The sequence below is a fragment of the Anomaloglossus baeobatrachus genome, chromosome 5 (genome assembly GCF_048569485.1).
Source record: "Anomaloglossus baeobatrachus isolate aAnoBae1 chromosome 5, aAnoBae1.hap1, whole genome shotgun sequence".
NCBI lineage: Eukaryota > Metazoa > Chordata > Amphibia > Anura > Aromobatidae > Anomaloglossus > Anomaloglossus baeobatrachus.
The window spans coordinates 439,964,658-439,982,226 of NC_134357.1; the positions used below are offsets into that span (position 1 = coordinate 439,964,658).

At 40.3% G+C, this 17,569-nt stretch overlaps 1 protein-coding gene across 3 annotated transcripts in view; it reads left to right on the forward strand.

Annotated features, from left to right (window-relative positions):
- The window catches only part of SLCO4A1 (solute carrier organic anion transporter family member 4A1), a 92,185-nt gene extending 79,665 nt beyond the window's left edge, over positions 1 to 12,520 (forward strand). For all 3 annotated transcript variants that reach the window (XM_075347775.1, XM_075347778.1, XM_075347776.1), the window contains exons 7-12: positions 111 to 306; positions 1,871 to 2,036; positions 2,474 to 2,646; positions 6,105 to 6,169; positions 9,639 to 9,787; positions 11,193 to 12,520. In XM_075347775.1, coding sequence (XP_075203890.1) covers positions 111 to 306; positions 1,871 to 2,036; positions 2,474 to 2,646; positions 6,105 to 6,169; positions 9,639 to 9,787; positions 11,193 to 11,345 — 902 coding nt within the window. In that variant the 3' untranslated portion in view covers positions 11,346 to 12,520. The remainder of the gene's footprint in view (positions 1 to 110; positions 307 to 1,870; positions 2,037 to 2,473; positions 2,647 to 6,104; positions 6,170 to 9,638; positions 9,788 to 11,192) is intronic.
- Positions 12,521 to 17,569: the final 5,049 nt, after the last annotated feature.

Genomic DNA, 17,569 nt, shown 5'->3' on the forward strand with positions numbered 1-17,569 from the left:
TTTGTACATTGCTAGAGTATATGTTGGTACTATACAAATAACAGTTAAATATGGACATTTATTGGATTCCTTGTCATAATTGTATTCTCTACTTCCTCTCGTTTGCACAGGGTATCTGGTTGTCCCGGCTGGGGGTGGAGGAACCTTTCTTGGGGGGTTTATAGTCAATAAACTGAAACTTCATTGCTCAGGAGTAATCCGATTCTGTATCTTATGCACTGTCATAAGTCTGATGTCAATTTTCATATTCCTAATCAGCTGTCCCAACATGCCCATGGCCGGAGTGACTGAACCCTACGCTGACAGGTATGGATTTTATATCATCTAGGTAGAGGTGATATTATAGAAATTAAGACCCTGTGCAGCAAATACAGTAAGGACCCCCCACTCACCACTTTAAGACACTTAAAATACATATACACAAAAAGCATATATAACACAGATACATATGAACTTTTCCAAATATTACTATACAGTGCACACATAAAAATTCTGTATACCGCCACACAATTACATAACTCCATGCAGTATCCCAATATCACTACCATATAGTGCTCACAATATATTGTGTGTGTATATATATATATATATATATATATATATATATATATATACACACTGTGCTGCTAATCAATGCCCAAATAAAACTGCCAACATCGAAGCTATACCGCCCTACAAATCCTACACTGTGAATAAGTTTATAGCAAAGTCCATGGTAATCTAGGACCGTGAATGGTTTGAGAGTCGAGTCCTTAGTAGGCCAGGGGAGGGAATGTTTCCTGCTCTATTGTTATTGCTCCCATGGATCTGGCCACAGAAATATGGACAATTGCCCAGTTTATCAGTTTGCTATCAGTTGTAGTGTCTGATCAATATACTAAAATATTCTTTTCAGTGACTTATCTGTTTCTATGGAAAGATGAGTGACAGCCAATGGTAGCCATTAAAGGCTTATTCCCATTTTCATAGTTGAATTTTGGCAAATAAACAAGCACTTTGCAATTTACTTCTTATTAACATTTGCAGCCATTCTTGAGATATTACGTTTTCTTTTTTTCTGTGTGTACAGTTCTTTGCTTAGGAAACCGACCACTTTTGCTGTTTAACTTGTAAGTACTCCGCTGAAGCTGTCCAGGACTATAAGGTATCATTACGCTCCAGTGATCCCTGGCCATCTGCAAATAAGTGCTTACATGCTCAATAGAAAAGAGCTTGTAAACACTGCACATGCTCTGCAGTCTTGAAGTGGTGGTTGGTTACCAAGGCAAAGAGCTATAAGCAAAAAAGAAAAGTGTTCACATCGCTCAAGAATGGCTTCAAAGAGGTGGGGTGGGGGGAGGTCGGGAGGGGGGGTTGGGATTCGAGGAGATACATTATCTGTAATTTTGTAGTTTAACATAATCATAATGTATTGTATTATATGATTATTGATTATCTGTTTTTGTTATTAAAAACTAATAAAAAGAAGGTTTAAAAAAAAAAAAAAAAAAGAATGGCTTCAAAGTTTAATAAGCAGTAAATGACAAAATTGCTGGTATTTCCAAGTACTATGCAATACTAACCTTTTATGAAATTGGGAATTACCCTTTAAAACAACCACAATTGCCAGAAACCTAGTATTCTAAAGAATAATCAGTACCTGGCCCCCAAATGTCACTTCTGACCTCCAATTGGGCAGGTTAAACACTTTCAGCCAATTCAAACCCTAGGACAATGCCATCAAGCTTTTCTAGACTCCTGAATGGTAAATCTGCCCAGTGTTATGTAACGTCACCTGCTTGTCTTACAGAAGGACAATAGTGCAGCTCTCTATCTATGGGGTTGGGGTTGGAGGGCTAAAACCTAAATCCCCTCTACCCTTTTCCTGCAGTGTCCTCTGGGGAAAGAGCCTGAACCTGTCCACGGCCTGCAATGCCAACTGCGGCTGTGTGCAGGAACATTACAGTCCTGTGTGTGGAGCGGATGGAATCATGTACTACTCCGCCTGCTATGCGGGGTGCTCAGGAATGTACATGGAGCGCGACAATGGTAAAAAGGTATGTGGGGAGTTGCTCATCCAAGTCTGGTGGTCACAGTGGTAGGGATCTGGAGGACATGGATAAGGTTAAAAGGTTTGGACAATGAAATGTATACTTTTGTATGTGCATGTTAGATAATAAATGTCTGATTGGGATTGCCATAGATTGCAATGAAAAAAGTGGTAGAGGTGATCTGCAATACTCACATAATACAGAGCAGTGGTATGACGCTCCATTTAATGATTACATCCAGCCATGGCTAATAGCAGCTCATTGATAAGAATATTGGGTATTGGACCCCCATTTATCTGATATTGATGACCTATCCTGAGTACAAGATGCACTGACTGCCCCTTCAAGCTCCTTGCGGTGGCAGCATCTGTGTTTTCCATCTGTAATCTATTTCTGTGTACTGAGTGTCTAATTTAAAGTTGCCTTGTCTTTTTCTATTCCAGGTTTACCAAAACTGTAGTTGCGTTGCATCAAATATCTCCATGGCGGGTGCACAGGCCGTGTCGGGGAAGTGTTCGACTTCCTGTCAGAAGATGTCTCTGCTTTTAGTGTTCACCTTCACTGTCATATTGTTTACATTCCTCTGCAGTATTCCTGCACTGACCGCAACACTAAGGTAATCCTCAGAGACAATCTGGCCATGCCTAATGCATCTTATGATAGCTGAATCTAGTGATATGGCTGAATTGACTTATCCGATACTATGGTTCCTGTAGGATAAAGGCCCAGTCACACACAACGACTTACCAGCAATCCCGAAAATGATGCGACCTGATAGGGATCGCTGGTAAGTCGCTGGGAGGTCGCTGGTGAGATATCACACAGTCAGACCTTACCAGCGATGCAGGAACAATAGAGGTCGCAGTAGCGACCTGTATAACGATCTCAGCAGTCACTGTGACCCTGTCACACAGTGTCAAACACAGTGATGTGTCCTGCCCAGCAGGACATCGCCTTTAAACAAAATGGCCTGGACCATTCTGAAACGACTAGCGATCTCACAGCAGGGGCCTGATCGCTGGTAGATGTCACACATAATGAGATCGCTGATGGGATCGCTACTGCGTCACAGAAACTGTGACTCATCAGCGATCTCGCTAGCGATCTCGTTATGTGTGACGGTACCTTTAGTCGTGTCAGAGGTTTATGCGGAACGTGTGAGTGTATGAGGGGAAGAATGACAAATTGTATGAACCTGCATTTAGATATATGGGGATCTTAGTTATTGTACCATTAATATGTGTAGAATGGGGAAAAGTATTGGACACACGACTTTTATAGTATGTGGTCTCACTGTGCCGTCTGCCTTTACTAACACTTGCGATGGAATGGCTCGTTCTAAAGAGCTCCCTGATACCAGCGCAATCCTATAATAGGACATCACTGGTGTAACAAATCCGTTCATAGCATTTCTTCCCCCCTAAACATTCCACCATCACCTGTCAGTGATGAAAAGTGGAAGGAACCACTACAATTCCACCATGAAGTGCAGACGACAAGGTCACCCAGAGTTGAGGAACATAGTGCATCAAAGTCACCAACATTCTGCTGACTCCATAACTACAGAGTCCAAACCTTCTCTGCCATTACCGGGGTTGTCCATTTCTTAGACAGCCCCTTCGTAATTGCCGCAGTACCTCATGTAAAGTTATGAAATCCTTATACTCAACCTCTCACAACAGCTGTTCCAGCAATATCAGCGCTGGGTATCCCAGTACTTGCATGACTATGCCTGGAGTTCTCAGATGATATAATAATAAGTGGCCATTGATGGGCTACTTCACACTTCCCTTGGATGAAACTTGGTCATCCAATGGAACTGTGAACAGAACAGTCCATCAGCGTCCACTGATTGGCTGCAGTGCTCACTTGATATAACAATGTCATGTGAGCACAGGGAGACCTAGCTCTATTTGCTGGAAGTATAAGTTCTTTTTATTTTACATGAGGGACTTTAGCATTTAAGAAGGGACCATCCAACTAGTGGATTGGGGACAACCCCTTTTACATCAGCACCAAAACTGTGTGCTTAAAGCTTCATGACATGAATATTCATGGCCAAGCAGCTGAATGCAAGCCGTACATCACCAAGTACAAGGCCAAGAGTCAAATGTAGTGGTGTAATGCCGCCGCCACTCAGTCTCATAGTTTAATTCCCACAGACCCCTCTAAAATGTTTTAGAAAACCATCCCAGAATAGAGGAAGCTCTTATTATAGTTTCAAAGGGACCAACTCCATATTAATGACTATGCATTATTCGATTTAGAACAGGGTGTGATAAAAGCTTTTGCAGGTGTAATGAGGAGGTGTCCCAATACTGTTTCCCATACAGTGGAAAAGACTGTGGGTAAATGCATTTACTGATGACTTACCGTTGTCATCATATCACTAATCCCCCAGTCACTGGGAGTTCACTTTCACGTCAGAGTTGGTCTCTTAGCTCCATTGCTGCTTTTAAAGAAGTATCTCAATTTTTTTTAAGTTATAGCTCCTCCATGATCCATCCTGTGCTTCCCACAGTCACTGTCTGGTGACCATGGTGGCTGCAGTGTCCCCTCTGATGTCAGTAATTGGCAGCTATGGCCATCTGTGTTGTCCCAGTGGACATCAGTGTTGTCATTACTGTCACCAGCAGTTGGTCTCAAAAGCCACCTGACATGTCATCACTATGGACAGCCAGGAGGAGAACCAGGGCAGAATCTGAAATGTATCACAGTGGAACCTTGGATTAAGAGTAACTTGGTTTGAGAGTGTTTTGTAAGACAAGCAAAGATTTTTACAAATTTGTAACTTGGTTTAAGAGCAATGCTTTGCAACAAGAGCAAATACTCACCGTGCACACGTATGGTCCTGTCCTTTCACCACACTCTGATCCGCTCTGGAGGTAACTTTCTGTCCATATGTACTGTATACAGTATACCATTGTACAGTACAGTATATACTAGGTAGCATGTCTTTCAATTTGCATTTGTGGATACAGTACTGTACTCTCTGCTAACCAGTGCAGCACATTGCTTGTACTGTTCCTCTCGCACACCAACAATTTTATTGTAAGCTATCGTGCAGTTTAATCTGCTTTATATGTTTTTTACTGTACAGTATTTAGTATACTGTAATAATTTTATATGAATACAGTACATTATTTTTTATTACTGTAATAAGTTGTATAAATACAGTAAATATTTTTGGGTTGTGGAATGAATTGTCTGTATTTCAGTTATTTCCTATGGGAAAATTTGCTTTGATAACTTGGTTTAACAGCACACTCCCGGAACCAATTATGCTCGTAATCCAAGGTTCTACTGTATTTTTCTATATCGAGCCCAAATTACTTTAATAAACGGGTTTTCTTGGCTGTAAAAATCAAGTACTCCCGACATGTCAGGAATTTGGCTACTTTCAGGGAAGACAATCCTCTATTTTACCATCTCTGATATATTGTAGCAATATAGCAGCGCAGGAGATTTGTGGTGCTGGTTAACTAATCCTGGCACGCCTTTGGGTATAAACATGAATGTTACTTTTCAGTGACTGTAAACAGTAATATTAAAAATGGTGAATAATTCATATGCAAAGTATGTCAGCAACTGGTGCAACTATTTATTATGCAATGAGATAAATATGAAAAGTCCCTTTTAAAGGGGAGCTGTCACTTGCCAGAAATTTGTAACTGCCTCTGTTCTCCTGAATCCAGCCTTCTTTTTCTTTTGTTTCAGTGCTTCTTCCATCTTGAGATATGGCCCCCTTTTGCCATATATAAATTATCTTTTTTTTTTAGCCAGGTGGGTGTTGTCCTTAAGCAGAAGAGTTTATGACCACTCCCATTTGGCTAAAATTATGATATTTCCACACAGGGAAGAGGGAGCCATATCTCAAGAATGAAGAGGTGAAGAAATAAAAGCAAAACACCAAATTCAGGAGAACAAAGGCATTTACATCATATAAAAATTTATAACCTATTTACTGGAAATGACAGGTTCCCTTTAAGCCATTTCTCACAAATACCAACCCTATTGATCCGTGACATGTGAGTTGTTAACTGCGTATTTTCCCATGATGCTTTTGTGTTCTAGGTGTGTCTCAGATAGTCAGCGCTCCTTTGCACTCGGGATCCAGTGGATATTAGTGCGGACATTAGGTATGGAATAACAAGAAGCACTTACGCTAATGGACTCAATAACCTTACTGATAAACTCAGCATTTCCTATCGGCTCGGCCTCAGATTTTTATCTACTCTGCCTTGTACTCAGAGCAAAGTGCTTTCTCCTAAGTAATCAGCTATGAGTTTAATACTCCATTACCATCTTCAGCTGAACTAGTAAAGGGCGCGATTTACTGACTCTTCCTCAGGCGTGCAAAACAAAGAGTGCGCTAAAGAAAGACGCTCCAAGCTCTTTAAGAGGGGTTCACCTGAAGACTATTTCAATCTATAATGTATTTGTTGGCCACTGCCCTCCCAACTGAGCTCCACTCAATTTTCCAAATGTTGCAGGTGTACAAATGCCACAAGTTACAGAGTTTTTGCACAGGTAAAGTTGTGCAAAAAATGTTAAATCTTTCGAACAGTTTTACACCAGATTTCTCATGCAAAATGATGAAAATCAACTCCACGGTTTTTTATTTATTATTTTTATAAAATAAAAAACTTCCTAAACGCTTAATTTGTTTGGAAAAAAAATGCTGCAAAGTAAGAAAACTTTCAAAATAGAAATGTTAGTTTTTTTTTAATCAATTAGCAAAATGCAAAGGGAATGAACAAAACAGAAATCTACGGTAAATCAAATTAATATTTGCTGTGATCGCTCTTTGTCTTCTGCATCAGTTCTTCTAGGTCCACTTTCAAACAGTGTTTGAAGGAACTCCACAGGGTTTTTCCAAACATCATGAAGAACCAACCTCAGATCTGTGGATATCACTTGTGCAAATCCTTCTGTCTCTCAAAGTAATTCACACAGGCTTAACAATATTGAATTCAGGGCTCTGTGGAGGCCGGATCATCACTTCTACAACACCTTGTTCCTTACGCTGATGATAGTTCTTAATGACATTGGCTGTATGTTTGGGGTTGTTGTCTGGCTGCAGAATAAATTTGGAGCCAATAAGACGCCTCCCTGATTGTATTGCATGATGGATCAGCATTGAGGACACCATTAATCCTGACCAAAGCCCCATCTCCAATTGCTGAAAGCAGCCCCAAACTGGCAGAACCCTCCAACGTACTTCACTGTTCCTACAGACACATTATTGTACTGTACTCATCCCTCTGGCAAACAAACTGCCTTCCGTTACAGCCAAACTCCAGATTTTTACTTTTCGGTCCAAATCACCTGCTGTCATTTTTTGCATCTCAGTTTCTATATTTTTATGCATAGTTGAGGCACATGGCCTTGCTTCCGTAAAGAAGATTTGGCTTTTGGCTACAATTCTTCCATGAAGACTAAAGTTTTCCAAACAGTAGATGAGTATAGCTGTTTCCCACTGGATGCCGCCAGTTCTGAGCTGATGGTACTGTTGGACATCTTCCAATTTCTAGGGAAGTAAGTATAATGTGCCTTTTATCTGCTACATGAAGTTTCCTTGGGTGATCATTGTGAATACAAACCTCAACGTTGCCCGATTCCTGGTGCTTCTTCAAAAGAGCTTGAATATCACCTGCATGACTACTGCGCCGCTGGCTGTGTATTCTCCCAGATCAGCGAGCTTAGTGGTTCAATCACCACCGTGTTGCTGCCCCATATAACATGCAGTGTAACTACCTTGTGATTTGTGTTCAGCCGAGCCATCATGTATATAACCTGTGATATGAAAGGTGAGCAAGGATTTCTAGAAATGATATGACCACAGAGCCCTGATCTTAACATCATCCAGTCTGTCTGAAATTGCATGAAGAGACAAGCCAATAACCATAGAAAATCTGTGGTTGGTTCTGCAGGATGTTTGTGAAGAACTTGTCAGGAATGGTGTTCTAAACTGTGATCTAGAAGAATTGATGCTGTTTTGAAGACAATGTGCGATCACACCAAATACTGATTTTGATATAGATTTCTCTTTTATTCATTCACTTTATATTTTGTTATTTGATAAAAAAAATAACTATTAATATTTCTGTTTTTGAAAACATTTTTACTTTGCAAAAATTTTAGGCAGGTGTGTAAAAAAAAATAAAATAAATAAAAATAAATAAATAATAAAAGAAAAATTTAATTTCTGCAAAGTACCGTAATTTAAAATACATTTTTTGAAAATACTTAATTTACTGATTTAGGCCATGTGTGCACTAGAAAATGATTTTTTCCTAAGGAAAAACTGGACCCTGTGAAAGAATCCCGCACCTGTGGTGAAAAAACGCACAAAAACCTCAATGAAATCCGCATGCGGTTTTGGTGCGGATTTGGTGCGGAATTTGTGCGGTTTTGCCGCAGGTTTGTCCCTTCGGTTTTTTACCAATATTTAATGGCAAAATTGCAGGGACCTGCAAAAAAAGAAGTGACATGCACATTAATTCTGCAGCGGAAATTCCGCGGGTAAATCCGCACGGACAAAAAAACGCATTGGGCGCACAGCTTTTTTTAATCCTTATAGATTTTGCTGGAGAAGGACTGCAGAAATGTTATAAACATTTTCTGCAGCATTTCTGCAGCGATATCCGTGGCAATTTCCGCAGCGTGCGCACAGGGCCTAAAGGCTTTTTTTCTCAGGGCTATCTGTACTTTTCATTGGTACCATTTTGCCAAACATGCAAAACTTTATATTTTGTTTTGATTTGGAGGAGGACTGAAGAAAAAAGAACAATTTGGGAATTCTTACATTTTGGGGAGCTCTTACCTTGTGGATAAAACTTGTCCATAAAAGTCAGAATTTTTTGGTATTAAAATAGCCCATGATTATACCAATTGTGCTAATTTTTTTTCTTGTTTTTTTTTTTTCACCAACCTGGAAAAGAATGGTAATTTTAAAGCTTTAGGATCTGTCCAATTGAATACTTTTATTTTTATTAAGTAACAATTCTGAAGCATCTCTTCTTAGAACTATGTGTTCTGCTTGTCCTTTGTAATTCCGCCAAAAGAATTTGAAATCAATAGGTACCCGAGTGTTACCATTTCCCTTATAAAGGGGCCGTCTGCCATTACAGTACTGAATGGACATTGTCAGCTGTCAATAAAATTCTAGTAGGAGTAACCGAGGAAAAGTACAATGAGGTTATAATAAAAGATGCTCCAGAATTGCTGTTATGAGTTAGTAATTACAAAATTTTAGAAAAATATTAAAGTGAATCTGTTATCTGGCCTGTCATATGTATTTTTAGTAAACTGTTTTTTTATTCTTTTTTGGCCCCACTTGCGATCTTAAACATATTCATACATACACTATATTTTTGTATTTAGTACCATTAGGAGGAGAAGCTAGTTATGATTAAGCAATTGAGGTGCTTCTACACCGACGAGCAAAAGGGTAACAATGCTTTGAACTTTTGACTTTCAGGCACCATATCACAGTAAACATGGGCTCACATATGGGGTCACATGTAAGACTATTGTTGATGCTATTTCTTTTATATGTGTCTTGCTGAGATCTTATTTGATTTCCACCTTCTGATCCCTCCACAGGTGGAATCCCTGGACCCATTGCCTTTGGCTCCATGATTGACATTTCGTGCCTGCTCTGGCAAAACCAAAGTGGAGAAAGAGGGTCGTGCTACATGTACCAAAATTCAGCAATGAGCAGTTATATGCTCATAGCGGGTCTAGTTTACAAGGTGAGCGCGGTTTGTGTCTGCTCCTCCCATACGTATCTGAAGCTGTATGTAAAATTGCATTGTTCAGAAGAAGTGTGATCACGTTACAAGCCATTATAAAAGTTGTGACACCATGGCATGGCCTGAAAAAAAATTGAGAGTTACTTAAAGACCGATCTTCTCTCTTGACATGTCAGTTTTACTAAATACTTGTGCTCTCCATAAAATAACAATTTTGGAGCATATTTTCTTAGAACCCTGCGTTATGTAGTTCCTCTGTTAATCCTCCCAGAAATGTCTGGATAAATTGTTTCTAAGATTTGTCACTACTGAGACTGTCCAATCAGTGCTGTGTATGCACACAGTCAATTCATCCAGACATTTCCAGGAGGAATAACAGGAGAAGTTCTAAGAAAAGATGTCCTAGAATTGTTTCATGGAGAATGCAATTTCCATGACCTAATGGCACTATTCACTAAGCTGTAGGGGTGATGTTATATCCTGCATGCCTTTGAAGACTTTTAAAGGGAATATGTCACCACTTTGACCTTTTTAAACTGTAATTATGGGCATACAGGTTATAGAATGCAAAAAAAATCCATACCTTATGTCTCATATCAGATGCCCTGTTGTGGGAAAAATCATCTTTTATCACTTTATGTAAATGAGCTCTTCCAGGCTATGGGGCGGATGCTGAGTGAAGGATAACTCCGCCTCCAGAGATTTTAAATGAATGGGGTGTTACCAGTGTGAGACAAGTAACTGACACAGAACAGGATAAATGAAATTTGTCTTCTTTCATATACATTTTTTTGCAGCTCCCTGAGCTCTGCTTTATTGCAACAATGTTGCAACACTGGCTGCCTGCAATCTGGAGGCATCGGCAGAAGTGTCAGTTATAATCACATACAGCTCTGCAGCGAGAGCAGATAGCGGCCATCACACTGGTAACGCCCCTTTTATTGAACATAAGCTCTGATGGCAAAGTTATCTTTCAGGCAGCATCCGCCCCATAGCCTGGAAGAGCTCATTCACATAAAGTGATAAAAGATGATATTTCCACAACAAAGCATCTGATATGAGACAGAAACGTATGACATTATCCAGCATTCTATAACCTGCACACCCATGTTAACAGTTTAAAAAGGTCAAAGTGGTGACAGATAACCTTTAAATTCGTCGACAGGCTACAGGCTGCTTTTTATGGCAGCCTTTACTCTGCTTATGTGATTTAGGCTACTGGATGTCCTAAAAGATTATTTAGTCTGTTGTCAGATCGGCAGGGAAATTGCTGGATAGTTCCTGCACCTAAAGTGAGGGACTCCAGTAATTCCATTATGATAGGCAATTACTAGTTAAGCAATTCTCGAATATATTTTTGAGCTTCGTTCAGTATAGAATTAACACTCCTCTCTCTCATTTCCAGGTAATAGGGTTGGTGTTCTTCCTACTTGCCCTGTTACTATATAAACCTCCCCCAGTTTCCCCGGCAAGTAGTGTGGACAAGGCAGCCAATGGGCATTCAGCAATGGACTCTCAAGGAGAAACGTTGGTGCCCTCATTGGGCAATCCTTCCTGAGCCCCCCTACTCGTAAATCCCTCCACGCTTCCTCCATTGCCTTCATGCATCACATGGCATTCCTCCAGTCATCAAGACTGTGTTGTCACAGGTGACATTTACTACAAACCGCATGAAAGGGCTACTTCGAGCACTGCAATGACATCACAGGACACGGGACCGTACGTGTTTTATGCAGATACTGATCAGCAATCTCTTGTTTCTTTGTCTGAGTATTTACAGCACATAGTCATTGTAATATGATGTGGACAAGCACTAAAAACATAATTTATGCTAATATTTTATTACATTTTATTGAAATTACACATAATTTATAAAATGTGGCTTATACCTAATTTTCCTCCACTTTATGTAAATGAAAATTTCTAAAATTTTCTCATTTACTTTGTACTTCAATTCGCCACATCAGTGGTCTCTGCTTGTAATTCACTAAAGCAAGCAGAAATTGGCAACTTTCTGAAAAGCTGTACCTGCAGATGCCACTAGAGGGAGCTCTGTACACAAATTTCTACAGCTCCCATATGAGCATATGAATCCATATGCATGGGGCTCCCTCTAGTGGCCACATTGAATTATATCCTTTATTAAGATAGGAAAATAATTATATATTACGGTATAATATAACAAGGGGATAAAATAGAATGATAAAAAAAAAATTGTAGCAAACCTCCACTAAATTGTAGGCAGTATTAGGTCTGTGCACATTTTCAGTTTCTGGTTGTAAACAAGAAGTTTATTGCTCACTGACAACAAGCAGAGATATACAGCGAGGTGAGGAATTGAAATACAAATTATATTGGGAAAAAAATATACCATACCGGTAGAGCTTTAGATATATAATACTGAATACCCCTTTTAATACATTGTATAGCATATCTACTAGAACTCATTGGTGCCAACTATTTTTCATTGGTGGAGCTATGTGGATGGATTTGAACAGCCATACAGTAGCTCACAAAAGTGAGTACACCCCTCACATTTTTGTAAATATTTTGTTATATCTTTTCATTGGACAACACTGAAGATATGACACTGATACGATGCAAAGTAGTCAGTGTACAGCTTGTATAACCGTGTAAATTTGGTGTGCCCTCTAAATAACTGACTACTTTACATTTACTGTACACTGACGTTTACTGTACACTGAATACATTACATTGTATCAAAGAGTCATATCTTCAATATTGTCCCATGAAAAGATATAATGAGATATTTACTAAAAACGTGAAGGGTGTACTCACTTTTGTGACATACTGTAAGCTTTATTTTTAAGGAGGAATACTTGGTGTACCACCCTTTTGCCAGCAAGTTACAAATACCAAGATCAGGTTCTTTCATTGATCTTGGTGCCAAAGCTTTTATGCTCCAGCAGTAAATTTTGCCCCGGGATGTACATATATTTCTTAGGTCTTGTGAGATACCTGTACTACCCCTGTTATGTGAGCTGGTGCTTCATGTACAGCTGATCATAGGTCAGGCTGCTGGGGTCACTGGAAATCAGCAACTATTACCCAGCGTCCATTAAAATCAATGGACCAACTGTTCATAGAGCGGGAGCTTCTCTGCTTGAAGTTATTCACCTAAAAGTATATAATTTTTTTAAAAGGAAAATCTGATTAATACAGCAGCTTAAGGGCTTGTTCACACCATTTTTTGGGGGGTCCAAATGCTAACAGACAGCACTAAGACCAATGTTATACAATGTGACAGTGCAGATGACTTTTTCCATTGACAGAATATGTGCGTGAAAAAAATTGCAGCATGCACATTTTTTCTCCGGAAATTGGATAAGGCTCACACATTCAAGTCTAAAGGGTACTTTACACGCTGCGATATCGGTACCGATATCACTAGCGAGCGTACCTGCCCACGTCGGTTGTGCAACACGGGCAAATCGCTGGCAGTGACGCACAGCGTCGCTAACACTCGTCACACGTACTTACCTTTCCTGTGACGTCGCTCTGGCCAGCGATCCGCCTCCTTTCTAAGGGGGCAGTTCGTGCGCCATCACAGCAACATCACACGGCAGCCGTCCAATAGCAGAAGAAGGGCGGAGATGAACGGCCGGAACATGCTGCCCACCTCCTTCCTTCCGCATTGCCGGTGGACGCAGGTAAGGAGATGTTCCTCGCTCCTGTGGTGTCACACATAGCGATGTGTGCTACCGCAGGAACAAGGAACAACATCGTACCTGCAGCAGCAACGATATTAAGGAAAGGAGCGATGTGACAACGAGCAACAATTTTTCACGTTTTTGCGCTCGATGATCGTCGCTCCTTGGTGTCACGCGCTGCGATGTCGCTAACAGCGCCGGATGTGCGTCACTAACGACGTGACCCCGACAATATATTGTTAGTGATATCGCAGCGTGTAAAGCACCCTTAAGGGTGCAAGAAAAAAAATTTGATGCCACAGTATTGCATTCAAAATTTTTGGATACATTGTAATTCTGTACCATAGGAAACTAAATGATTGTAGCTGTTGCTGTAAAAAAGATTTCACCTGGATGACAAGTGAGAAGAAAAATCGTCCCACTTTTCTGGATGAATATAAGGCGGATTTTTGTATATGCTGGTGTGAGTATACCCTAACATAATGACCCCTCCCCCAGGTAAGACACCACCAGATTATAAGACAGATCCCTCTTTTTTTTTTTTTCTTCTAAATTTGGGGTGCGTCTTCTAAACTGGGGCGTCTTTTAAATCGAAAAATATTGTAACTTAATGCTAAATTGGTGCCATGATAAGTCATGTCTGACAGTCTGCTTATTATAACTACTCTATTTAACAACCACAATTTTTAATACAGGGTTGCTAGCCTGTCCATAGTAAGTCAGTCTGCAGGAGTTCAGAACTTTTGTAATCGTGATATTAAAAGTACAAAAAAAAAGTAAAAAATGTATAGAAAAAATACATTTAAAGGAGTTTTCCCATGAACAAAGTTCATTTTAAAATTGATAATAATTTCCACAATTGGATGTGTTTAAAAAAGAATGTTCCTGTGCTGAGATAATCTTATATACTGTATGTGCCCCTGCTATGTGCTGTGTAATGGTCGTGTCTGACCTTACAGGGGCATGGTCTGATCATACCACATCTCCTGGGATGGGGAGGAAGCAAAAGAGAGTATACAACTACCACAGCATGGGATCATAGCTGATTCTTTCTGTGAGGTAAAACACTTCCTTTCCTGTTTTTAAAAAATATTTGATCTCAAATAAAGAATTATTTGTGATCCCATGCTGTAACGTCTGTATACTTTTTTTTTACTTCCCTGTCCAGGGGAGATGTGGTATGATCAGACCATGTTCCTGTACGGTTAGACACGGCCATTACACAGTACATAGCAGGGGCACATATATAAGAATATCTCAGCAAAGGGACATTTTTTTTTTTAAACATATCCAACTGTGGAATTATTATTATTCCAAGATCTATTGACTAAAATGAACTTTATTCGTGGGTCAAACCCTTTAAGGCTAGGACTACACGGCGACATTTGAAAATGTGAAATAGCGCTGCGACATCGTAGTTGATGATTTCCTATGGTGTCATGTTGCAACCTAACAAAGAGTTGTAAATGTTTCCAAAAGAGGTAGACTAAGGGGCACTTTGCACACTACGACATTGCAAGCCGATGCTGCGATGCCGTTCGCGATAGTCCCCGCCCCCTTCGCAGCTGCGATATCATGGTGATAGCTGCCGTAGCGAACATTATCGCTATGGCAGCTTCACATGCACTCACCTGCCCTGCGACGTCGCTTTGGCCTGCGACCCGCCTCCTTATTAAGGGGGCGGGTCGGCCGGCGTCATAGTGACGTCACACGGCAGGCGGCCAATAGAAGCAGAGGGGCGGAGATGAGCGGGACGTAAACATCCCGCCCACCTCCGTCCTTCCGCAGAGCCGGCGTGAGCCGCAGAACGCAGATAGGAGATGTTCCTCGCTCCTGCGGCTTCACACACAGCGATGTGTGCTGCCGCAGGAACCAGGAACAACATCGTAACATCGGTATTTCCCAATTAATGGAAATGACCGACGCTACACCGATGATACAATTACGACGCTTTTGCACTCGTTAATCGTATCATAAAGGATTTACATACCACGATGTCGAGAGCGACACCGGAAGTGCGTCACTTTCGATTTGACCCCACCGACATCGCACCTGCGATGTCATAGTGTGCAAAGGGCCCCTTAGTCACAAGTCACAAGCGGCACACTTCAATGTAAGTTACAAGCAGCATGTGACTTGTCGCAACTTGTCCGTTTTATTTTACAGCAAAATCGGAGCACTAAAATAGCGGCGTGACAGCAAGTCGCAGACAAGTTGCACAGATGTTTTTTTTCTGAGAGTTGCTATCACTCGATAAATATCGTCATGTAGCCCAGCATGAAACCTGATAGGAGTACCCTAATCATTTTCTAATGACATTTGCTTTGAAGGCTAAACTGACATTGAATCAAGGGTATTGAAATGGCTTGGAGACTCCGCTGTGCTCAAACTAGGCTTTTATTTGTCCCTTACTGCCACATTAATCAGATTTTCCGAACAATATAAACATTAAATAAAATTTCTCTTTTTATTATAGTTTATCAGTGCAATATTTGAACCAATTTAAATATAGATCAATATTGTAGACTGCTATAGAAACAGTCAGAAGCACAGAGATCTATGCATCCACAAGCACAAGGCCGTATCTGGGATCTGTTTTATCTCCATCCTATGTATAAAGCAAGAAAATTTATATATCTATGCAGAATTTTATATCCCAAGTATTTTCAGAATATGTAATGTATGTGTGTGTGTTAAAAGTAATATATCCCCATGTACACAAACACATATATTCTGTACTGTGCAAAACTTTTAGGCTATGTGCGCACTTTGCTTTTTTCATGCGTTTCCGCAGCTTTTTGAACTGCAGCGTTTTAATGGCAAAATGCATGCGTTTTGATTTTCAAGCAAAGCCTATGGGAAATAGGGATTTCTTGTGTGCACCATGTTGTTAAAAACGCTGCGTTTCAGTTGCAGAAAATTTGTCAAAATCTCAGCATTTAAAGAAGCAGCATGTCAATTGTTTTTGCCATTTTGGCAGCGTTTTGCTAACATTAGAGTCAATGAGAACTTTCAAAACGCATCCTAAATCAAAATCTAGCGTTTTACATGCTTTTTTGAAAAAATAAACGCATGCGTTTTTGAATTTATATTAAGGGCATGATATGTCCCTTTACACACACACACACATAGTCCGACAATTAACTTAATGAAAATCCATAATTTACCGTTATTTTATACATAAATATTAGAACACAGTTATAATTTTAATAAAATTAGTTATTTTGTGTATGATTTTAATCATGATATTTGTTATCATTTTTTTCCTTTTTTTCATAGTGTATGTATGTTTAAACTTTATTTAGTAGTGTATTTGTATTCAAAACGCATCTGACTTTAAGTAAGGAAAAAGCATGTAAAACGCGGTCAAAACGCGGTCAAAATGCAGTAAAAACGCAAGCGTATTTTTAGCATTTTTGTGGTCAAAACCAAATTTGACAAAAACAATTTCTGCCAGAGGATGCGTTTACAACTGCGAGTAAAGCCTGCTTTACACGTTGCAATTTCGCATACGGTATCGTATGCGATTTGCAACTCCCCCACAAACGATTAACCCCCGTCACACGTACTTACCCGTCCATACGACCTTGATGTGGGCGGCGAACGTCCACTTCCTGGAGTGGGAGGGACGTTCGGCGTCACATCGACATCACGTGGCAGCCGGCCAATAGAAGCGGAGGGGCGGAGATGAGCGGAACGTAAACATCCCGCCCACCTCATTACTTCCGCATTGTCGGCGGGAGCCGCGGACGGAGGTAAGCTGTCGTTCAATGTTCCCGGGGTGTCACACACTGCGATGTGTGCTGCCTCGGGAACATTGCACAACCGCACATTCAATTCATGAGAAATGAACGACGTGCATGTGATGAACGGATTTTCGTTCAATCGCAATCGCACGTGCCTGTCACACAGTACAATGTACCTTACGATGCCGAATGTGCATCACTTACGATGTGACCCGCCAACACATCGTAAGATATATTGTAGCGTGTAAAGCGGGCTTAACTCAACGCAAAGTGTGCACACAGCCTTAGGCTTGTGTGGTAAAGATACTGTTAAGAAATAAAAATGCTTGAAAACATGGAAGTGTTAATTTAATTTTATCAGTTAA